The following is a 9,753-nucleotide window of genomic DNA, read 5'->3' on the forward strand; positions in this document are numbered from 1 at the left end:
ATTTGTTTTGCCTCACACATTTGAAACATTTTGCTGCTGCTGCTACAGTGGAACACAGTTGATTACGTGAAACATTAAACATCATTATTTTAGGTGTGTTTTGCATACACTTGCCATATTGTGATGAAAAATCCAGTCATCTGTGCTTTTGTGTTTTGAGGGCTTACAGGTTTCATGTCACTGAAGCATTCACTTATTCTTTTTCTCATTTATTTTCACACATAATTAATAATTAATTGATTGTTTTTGGAAGCTTGCAGCACTTTTTTCCTGTGACGTGGGACTGGTTATCTTACACATCCTAAACGCACCTGAAGCTTCTCTTTGAACTGAATATAAGAGCACAATCCCGGTCATTGCGGGGTTTTTAGATACAGCAGCTCTGATGTGGGTCTATGTGACAAACAAACTTGGTGTTTGCACCTCTTTTCATTTACTACACTCTAGTGTCCAGCACCTTTTTGACTTGTGACAGTGTGAGTGAGACTCACAGATGCACCAACATTTACAGCTGCAATAATTAAGACTATGGGAATCACATTTACCAGCCGAGGTCTTTAAGTCCAGCAGTGGGCTGTGACTGTCCCCTTGTGGGCAGAGTAGTGAACATCTTATTGGTGTTTTTTCTCTGCTGTGCGAAAGTGCTTTTGAGCAAGACAGCCTAAAAAATACAAATCAGAAAACATGTGAAGCAAATATTATTTTTCTAATGTTAAAATCACTCGAATCAGAATCACTGGCCTGTATGTTTGATATGCTCAGCCTGTTAGAGTTTTAATGCACATTATTTGGCCAAAATGCAGTTTGATCCAAGTGACAGTGAGCACAAAGCTGGGGATCAGTCCATCATTGTGAAGCTGAGGTAACCCCCGACAGACCCCCCTCCTCATCCTCACGACGGCGGGCTGAATGATTCAGAAGCCGCAGCCCCTCCGTGCATCCACCTCTGCTCCGGTGAAGAGGACGGGTGGAGGAGGCTGTTCCATCACTGGCAGCATGTTGCAGGTCCGCCCGGCAGACAGCAGGGAGGAGCGGGGCGAGCCGCCAGCAGCCCGCCACCAGTAAGCATTCAGCATCTCTTTCCGTCTTCTGTGTCTGCTCTGGAGGGATTGAACGTGTCGTTTGCGTGTTTTTACAGCGTTTTTATCGGTGTTTGTTTCCCGCCGCGGTCGCTGTTGTCTTGTCGGCCTGTAGCGATGACCGCGGTGCGTTCACTGCGCCTTTGTCATCGCTTTTACCGCACAGAAAGACTGCGCAGTGAATGCTGCCTCATTTTACGACGATTAAATACAACAAATAAGTGAACCAGCTGATGTAATGATCGATAGGAGGCCTGGTTGTGAACAGCTTATTCAGTGTCTGCATCAATAAATTATCAGCGTCTAATTTAAGGGCTGCCAGTTTCAGCCAGGTTCAATAACTCACACTGATCGGTGATAGATCGCTGTAGATCTGACTGTTCTGCAGTTGTTCGATAAGATATATTGATAATTATAGGTAGACATGCCACAATTACCACAAAGCCTTGTGTGACAGGCAGCAAAGCTTTAATTGGAGAGGGTCAGTCTAATACACTGACTGAAGGAAATGTGGAGACACAAAGGATGCACCTCCATCACTTGTTCATTCATCACCATCGTCTCTCCTGCAGGTGACTGCAGCTGGTTTGGATGGTCCACTGGCTCCTGTGTAAGACTGTGTACCTGATCAGAGATGCTGCTTTCAGGTGCTCATGGAGAAATGTGAAGGAGACTGAAGACAGAGGGCGCCACGCAAACTACTCTGTGAAGGACAGGAGTGATTTGTCCCTGACACTGCTGTGTGCTGATCTGTAGGTATTCTGTGTTGCTGTTGGATGAGAAATCATCGGTCAGATGTTCAGAATTGAACAGCACAGTGGTTATTTACACCTGCAGCTAATGGTAGTTTTCCTCAGTGCTTCTTCAGTCTTTATCATCTATGAAATGTCAGAAACTTGTGAAAAACGCAGATCACAGTTTATTCAATGTCCAGGCGACATCTTCAAATTCGTCTTTTTTTCCAACCAGCAAACTAAAACCCCACAATGTACAGTTTACTATCACATAAGACAAAAAAAGCAGGAAATCATCAAAGTTTAGTTTTAGTAGCTGTAGTTTTATTCTAACCTGACTGTGAACTGATGACGTGCTTCAGCAGTGATGCATTTCTTCTGTTTGGGCTCTCAGAGGCTGTAAGACGTGGTTACGTACAATGTTTTCATTATGTTCTGTATGTGTGATTGATGCTGATGGCACATTTGAGTCAGCACGACCCCTCCTCGCCCACTCCCACATCCAATTTAGTGTCTTTTGTTGTTAAAGCAGTTGCACATCGGTCTACTGTAATTGCAGTCAGTGTCACAGCTTCCTCTGATTAACTCTGGGTTTCTCCCCCCGCTCTGAAGACACGTGCAGCTGGGAAGCAACAGAGCCCTGCGGCAGAGCTATGGGCTGCGGGGGGAGCAGGACTGATGCTCTGGAGCCTCGCTACCTGGAGAGCTGGACCAAGGAGACAGAGTCGACGTGGCTGACCGGCACGGACACCGAGATCCCCCTGTCGTCCATCCAGAGCATCGCCTCGGAGAGCTCGGAGGCCGGCTTCGCCTCCGAGAAAACTATCAGCCCCGGTAAGAAGAGTGAATCGTGGCTGAGTGGGTTGCTGGATGAATACTTCACTGATCTCCTAACAGGAAGCGGCAGTAATTTAACTGCCCAGCAAATGAATAATACATTTATAGTGGCATAAATGAATGCTTGATTAGAATGCCACCATGCAATACAGTATATCCAATCATATTTCTTTTTAAATTTCTGCATGACGTGTGTTTTTATTTATAGATCTTTGCACTAAATCAGTACCACATTAGTTGAGTTTTTCATCCAGATTCACACCAGTTTGATATTTGCTTTCATTCACGCTGAGCTGGGAGAGTTCAGGCCTTGGGTCATATGCTGGATGAGTAATTTGGCACTTTCTGTACACTCCGAACATTAAAGTGAAGCGTGACAGCTGCAGTGTACAGCGTGTGGTGGTATATCTGCTGTTCCCTATAGGGAAAAAATCCCACAAGCTTTACACGTTTTGGAGGCTCGATTCAATGAAGAGTCCATTATGCGCAGGGGAAGCTGAGATGGAAACCAGAGTGGGTGTAGCGAAGGATTATGTACGACATGAGGATGCTTTAGATGCTTTGTTCTTCTTCTCGTATGCTGTTAGTCCCTACGACGGATGTGACCAGAATTCCGTTCTCTAATTCGTCGGTCGTGCTGAATTGTGGGTGCGTTTTCTTTGAAGCAGGGAGGAGGTGAATCAGGAAATGGGCGTAATAGGCTGCATCAAAAGCCGCTGCACTCAAACAGGACTTGGCTCTCATGGCAACACGTACAGCTGCTCCTGAATGCAGGCCGAGGAGCCTTGATGTCATTGTGGAGGCAAACTCGGCGACGCTCCGCAGAGATGAAACAGATCCAGATTTGTCCAAATTAATTAGCAGCTCATAAAGATGGAATCAAACGGCGGTTCCGCAGTGATGTACCATGCATGTGAATCAGAAACATGCACGTTTTCTGTCTTTGTCACTCGCACATGTCTTAGGAGGGTGCAGTCTGTGTTTAACAGATCAGTGCCATCATCCAGTGCACTTAACCCACGCTTGACACTGCCTCAGAGCGATGTTCAGTGTTTTCCATTATTCCTCACACTTCACTGCTCCACACTGCAGCCACATTAGTTCAGTGGTGGCATTAATGCACCTGTAAGCTATTTCTGGCCTGTGACTGATGCTGTTTGATTTACAAATTACCCGATTTTACACTACGCACATCACAAATAGTGCCGTAATAGTGACATTTGGCAAGGCTGGAATACACCTTTTTATTTGTTAAAAAATGAATAAAAGCTCAATGAATGCATGAACACGCCACTGTCTGCCAAAGCTGAAAGAGTGCGTTTCAAATGTGTAATTAACAGTCATCCTGTCCCAGGAAGCATTTCTGTGATGAGCTCAGCCCCCGACGCTGTTACTCTAGAGATCCAGTAACAATTAATCAGCTTTTATTATTTACTGTCTGTCCAAATATTTTACAGTCTCAGCAATGAATTACTACTAATTCCAGATATTCACCCTGTCAGGGTCTTTGATTCGTTCATTCATCGTCACAGCATGGCCCAGTACAAACTGGAAGTCCATGTTGAGGATTCACCCCCACGTCCAGGTCTCAGCTCTCAGGCTTCTTGCTTTGAGATTCAGTGTGAGAGTCCAGCTGTTCAGTGGCTTCATTTTGTTCCAGTTCCAGATTTCTTTGAAGACGGCCTCCCTCCACCCGCTCAGGCTTACCTGAAGGTTTGTTCGGCCGTGTCTGAAGCCAGTCTGAACGACGTGAAGCCCAGCAGTCCCCCTGCAGCACTGGGCTCTCCACCCAGGGAGGCGGTGTTACCGTCATCTGGCACCACAGTGCAGCGGAGAAGTGTTCTACACACTGAAGAGATTGTAAGTCTCTTTAATTAGTCCAATTTTTCCTTTTCTGTTCATTTATTGAGTAATGAGTAACCATTGTCTTTGACCAATGCTTTTATGTCCTGCTCATATGTTCCTGACTGGACATATTTCCATATTGAGAGAAAAAAAAACCTTAACCAAAAGCCACAACCTTGATGTTAGCATTGCATTTTCATATGCATTTTCTCTTCATTCTTCATCACTATCAGACAAAATGGCAGGACAATCGCATGTCGACCAAGCAGGTGACCATCACGGTGACGCAGAGCATCCATCAGGTGGACAAGAACGGCAAGGTGAAGAAGTCCCTCACCACCTACGAGGTAATGAAACCTGTGGAGAGCCTCAAACAGGTGGCCACACAAAACACCTGAGTGCAGGCGAGACCGGAAGAAGCCAAAGAAAAACGAAGACAACTGTGAAATTAGCACAAGACGGACGTGAGACTTCGCTGTGAGACTTTGAACTGTACAATTCAGACTGTCATACTGAAAACATGGCTCATTTTCTTAAAGTCAACCTAGGGTGTGTTGTACTATATGGTGCCTGTTACAATAATGCTTTACTGTACTTTGACACACTGTGAACATGTTGCAGGACATACAGTGTCAGAACAAAAACAAATGAAGAATTCATAGTAGATCACAGCAGGCGGCCTGTTTCAAAGCCCTGAAGAAGATGAACGAGGGCGAAGCCATCTCTCCTCCTGAATTTCAAATTCAGCTAATATCAACAATCTTTCTCCAGAATGACTCAACCCACGTTTAACCCGAATTTAAAGATGCCTTTGAGGATAAATATACATGTAAAGGTATTACTACGGTATTATTTCATAAATATTTACTAGTTTTGTTATGACATTGATTCGGAGCTTGCAGCTGCTGCTGCGCTACAATCAGTACGGCTCAGGAAAGTGAAACCGATTGTGATGATTGCACTATTTACAGTGAAGCCTGGACATGCAGGGGTTTGTGATGACAATGGACAGAACTGTCTTACTATGTCGTGTCGTTTTGTACAATACAGTGTTACATTTTCTTATCTAGTCGTTCGTGTTTTCTAATGACCATTAAAGACGTTGATTGTCCTTGTTTACTTTTACTTATTACTTCATGAAGCTACATATCTTAGACACGTTCGAGGAATATCAGTTTAATGGGATAAACATGTTGGCACTTTGACTGCAGTGACAAATAAAAACATGAAGCCTGCACTTTGCTGGGATCAGCACACAGTATATACAGCATATGTAGCGTTGTAGCATTTCTCTGGCAGCTTGCTCTTCTGAGCCATCAATGAACATATGCAGAGTTGCTATGTGGTCCTGGCGGATCAGTGACTGTAACAGCAGTTCTGGGGTCAGCTTTGCGTTGAAAGCGTGTGGATCTGTTTTCGCTGGTCGTAATGTATTTGTCCCGATCTGAACGATGGCTCTTCCTTCTCCATCCACTCCTCCGCACAGAAGTCTGGGAAGAAGAAACGGATTTCTCTTTGTGCCGACTCGACAGAATCTGCAGAGAGGGGAGATAAAAAAAAGAATATGACGATTTAGTACATTTGCTCACTCGTCAGCACACTAAGCATGAATCTTAAAGCTTGCATGAAATGGCCAATTGTAGCACAATGTTTTTAAATTCACGGTTTTATCCAAAGTCTGCCTTGTTCGCGAATTTCCAGAGTGCTTAAATTTCACACTCAGCATTCAAACACAAATAAAATGGTAGAGCACTATTTTGGTGCACTATCTAGTGAAAAGGTGATCTGTAAATGCTGCCTTAATATTATTCAGCAAATATCTTGATTTGTTCTCAGACTTTCATGATGAGTCACACGAACTGAACCTGCTGAAACTGCAGCGTGTGAGCTGACAGCCCTTCTGATGCTGCGAACCTGCTGTCCTGCACGCATAAATCCACCACACTCTACACACTTCCTACCTGAGCCGTGGGTCGTGTTTCGCGTGTCTGTGAGTCCAAACTGGGCCCTGATGGAGGCCGGCGAGGTGTATCTGGCTCTGAACACTTTGGTGGGTCCCATCAGTTCTCTCCAGTGACATATGGCATCCTCTCTGGCTAAAACATACGCTCGCATCGGACCGCTGGGGGAAGGAATTCAACAGTATAACCATTCATCCGCATTCTGCTCCACATGGCTGTTGGAGCATTTCATTTTAAACACATGGCGCATCTAACACTGAACTGACAGCTCCTGTGAGGAGACAAAAATGACAATGTGACTGCAAACACCTTTTGGTAATGCAGTGGGGGCTTGCAGAGCTATTGTTAGCCGGCTGCATGGTGACTTTCAGACAATCGCTCCAGGGAGCGCTGTGCTAAACGTGGCAGTCTGCTGACAATTGAGGCTCCTGTTGTGAACATTTCAGAAAGTGATTTATTGGTGAGCATGAAATAGGAGCGGCAGGTGGGTTACGTGGTGTGGAAATTTCTCCATTGTTCCATTTCAAATACATCGCAGAGAAAACATTAAGTATCCAAATGCGTCACAGCCTCAGTTGTGGTTTGGGAACGTCTGTGCTGGCTTACCTAGACATGAATTCAACAAGCCTTTGGTAGAAGAATCGCCCTAAGAAGCAAAACAAAAGCAAGTTAAACAGAGATTTAAACATTTTTAAACTCTAAAATACTTTTATGTAAATATTAGCACAATTCTAAAATATTTTAAACACTGTTCTTCACTGTCTGACTCAAGAACAAACATCTTGTTATAAGAAATCATTGCTGTTGTGCTCCTTCTGACAAGAGGCTGTTTTTCTCTCTCTCAAACTGGTTGTTTCAGCAGTAAAGTGACGAGCGGATCACTCTTCTGACAGCCTGCTGACTCACCGCGCAGATAGAGTCACTGCAGCAGAATTTTGCTCATTCTCACAGATCTGAACATAGAGGAGCTGTGGCCTTACCCGAATGCTCGGCGTAAAACCTCTCTGAGTCCTGTCGCCTCCACACAAGATCTTTGCATCGAACAATCACAAAGTTGTTGTCCAGGATTCTCTGGTGGAGAGCCTGAAAAAAAGAAAAGATATGAATCAATAAACTACACCTAAATATGGCTGGATCAAAACCTCAAATACGTGTGTGCAGATTTCTTTCAAGAAGCGAGAAGGAAAGTGGTATTTCCAGCATCATTATATCATCTGCTGGCAGCAGACCTGCCAGAGGGATGATACTAAGGGACAATATTCTGATATAAAAGGTCATTCTCCTGCTCAGATGGCAACAGACGTAACCTGGTCCAATTTATGCTGCTGTGAAATGGGACCTTTCACTAATGGGATATTTCATGACTGACACAGCTTTCATGACTTTGAGGCCATAGGGCTTGTAAATCTATCAAGACAGCAAATAGAGCTTCTCCTTCACTGTTTGAATTAAAGCGAGAGTGTAGCAGGTTTAGGTCGTGTCAATAAACAGCACGCTCCTTTAATAATTATTTCATTTCGCAGCGAGCTGAAAATAATTAATAAAGACAATTGGATTCGCAATCAAAAGGTTAATGTATTCCACAGTCCAAATCATGTGCTATAACTAAACTGGGACATGATGTTTAATAATGGGACATTATGTGTAGTATCAGGGACATAATAAAACATTTTGAATTAATCATATATACTTATCGATACTTGACATTTAATATTGAACATATGTTGCTATATGAAGCTTCAGGCATACTGTATCTGTATGCAACTCACCAAGACGCAGGGTGAGATATGAGAAACTAATGGTCCTCACTTTTTGAAACCTTGAAACCTTGTTTATATTTTTGGCAGTGTATATTGAGGATTTCTTATTTCTATATTTTATACATGAACCTTTATTGATATTTGGTATTTGCACTCTTTCATACTTTTTACAGCAACTGCTGCACAATTTAAATACAGATCTATCTTAATTTTTAGCTTTAAATAAGGCGCACTGAACCACAACTTACTGTTATTCATACTGTATTTGCATAGTCAATTCTAAATTCTCCGGGAATTTACTTAAAATGTTCAAATCCAGTCAAAGAAATACTATATTGATGAAAATAATTTAACAACATGGGTAATATTTTTATTTAGTGGACTGTTGGTGGCCGTGTATGTGTCTATTTTGTTGTTTTGCTTATGTTATACAGAAAAAAAGGTTGTTACAGAGTGTTGGCAGATCATCCATGTGTATCATCTATTTATTTTGAGAAGGGGGAAGCCAATATAATTATCTTCTCCCTACCACAACATACAATACACAGAGGTCTGGTCTCTAATAAAATAATCCTGCCTACAGAAAGGTCACAAACTAAACTGCTTAATGACAATGACATGACATCAACAGCCCATTTACAGTAAAAGATGCTTTTCAGACTGCTAAAGCAGTGAACCTGAGTATGTGTGGAGACAGTGTGAAATCAGTGCTAGCCTGATCTATGCTAACACCCACATGCAGTCACAGTGAGGTGTGTGAGCTCACCTCCATCATCACAGGATTAGCGACAGCATCTGGTTTGATGACCGCCAGGGTGAGCTGCAGCACTTTGGACAGGCTGCGAGCTGTCAGCAGCATTGTCTACAGGAAAGACACAAATCACAGGCACGACATATACAGCGTGTCAACAGTTAGCTGCGGGAGTGTAAGCTAGCTAACTGCTCATAGACAGCTGTAGCTGATTTTTTTTCACTTGAAACCGAAAGAAGACCACATAAATGCAGTGTAAACATAACCCGAAAAAATGCGACCTTCGACACTGAAGTAACTAAACTGTTAAAGCTCATAAATATGTCCTGCAGCATCAGTTACAGATACAAACCTCTGTTGTGATCAGTTTCCAAAACCCCTGGTCACTTTAAAGAGGAGACAACATCGGGCGCCGCCATACTGCCGCAAATATAACGCCGTTCCTCTTATATGAAGTCTCCACTCCGTGTCCACCAGTACACGTTATTTCAGTGTGGTTTATGTAGCCACATACCGGATATTCACGTGATTTTAAACGTTAATGTGCAAATATTCGCTGAATGACTCTTCGCACCGTTCAGTCCGCTCGTAAATACTGTCCCCAGAAACTAAAGTAGCACATCAAGTTCCCACTGCCAGAGTGACACCACATAAAAACTTACAAACTCACGACAAAATATTTTGTTATATTTCGCGGTTAATATTTAATGTTAATATATGTATGTTAATATAAAACATACTATTTAAACTCACAGGCAGTCAGAAGACCTGGCCACGTGGACAGGA

At 43.2% G+C, this 9,753-nt stretch overlaps 2 protein-coding genes across 2 annotated transcripts; one reads left to right on the forward strand and one right to left on the reverse strand.

Moving 5' to 3' along the window:
* The first annotated feature begins 2,466 nt into the window (after positions 1-2,466).
* On the forward strand, positions 2,467-4,893 carry baalcb (BAALC binder of MAP3K1 and KLF4 b). Its single transcript, XM_041959395.1, has 3 exons — positions 2,467-2,647; positions 4,311-4,510; positions 4,729-4,893. The coding sequence occupies exons 1-3, from the start codon at positions 2,467-2,469 to the stop codon at positions 4,891-4,893; spliced, it is 546 nt and encodes a 181-aa protein (XP_041815329.1).
* Positions 4,894-5,658: 765 nt separating this feature from the next.
* On the reverse strand, positions 5,659-9,540 carry nme6 (NME/NM23 nucleoside diphosphate kinase 6). The gene is made up of 6 exons (XM_041959130.1): positions 9,320-9,540; positions 8,983-9,078; positions 7,437-7,539; positions 7,063-7,102; positions 6,457-6,617; positions 5,659-6,030 (listed from the first exon to the last, which is right to left on the reverse strand). The coding sequence occupies exons 2-6, from the start codon at positions 9,073-9,075 to the stop codon at positions 5,879-5,881; spliced, it is 549 nt and encodes a 182-aa protein (XP_041815064.1). The 5' UTR covers positions 9,076-9,078; positions 9,320-9,540; the 3' UTR covers positions 5,659-5,878.
* Positions 9,541-9,753: the final 213 nt, after the last annotated feature.

This window comes from Chelmon rostratus, chromosome 18 (assembly GCF_017976325.1).
Source record: "Chelmon rostratus isolate fCheRos1 chromosome 18, fCheRos1.pri, whole genome shotgun sequence".
NCBI lineage: Eukaryota > Metazoa > Chordata > Actinopteri > Chaetodontiformes > Chaetodontidae > Chelmon > Chelmon rostratus.

What these genes read in the sequence shown, in the direction of transcription:
- baalcb (XM_041959395.1), top strand. Translation starts at nt 2,467, where the DNA reads ATGGGCTGCGGGGGGAGCAGGACTGATGCTCTGGAGCCTCGCTACCTG. An exon ending in CGAGAAAACTATCAGCCCCG is followed by an intron (nt 2,648 to 4,310) that starts GTAAGAAGAGTG and finishes ATTTTGTTCCAG; the next exon opens with TTCCAGATTTCTTTGAAGAC. An exon ending in TTCTACACACTGAAGAGATT is followed by an intron (nt 4,511 to 4,728) that starts GTAAGTCTCTTT and finishes CATCACTATCAG; the next exon opens with ACAAAATGGCAGGACAATCG.
- nme6 (XM_041959130.1), bottom strand. Translation starts at nt 9,075, where the DNA reads ATGCTGCTGACAGCTCGCAGCCTGTCCAAAGTGCTGCAGCTCACCCTG. An exon ending in CTAATCCTGTGATGATGGAG is followed by an intron (nt 7,540 to 8,982) that starts GTGAGCTCACAC and finishes TCTTTTTTTCAG; the next exon opens with GCTCTCCACCAGAGAATCCT. An exon ending in CTTGTTGAATTCATGTCTAG is followed by an intron (nt 6,618 to 7,062) that starts GTAAGCCAGCAC and finishes TCCTTCCCCCAG; the next exon opens with CGGTCCGATGCGAGCGTATG.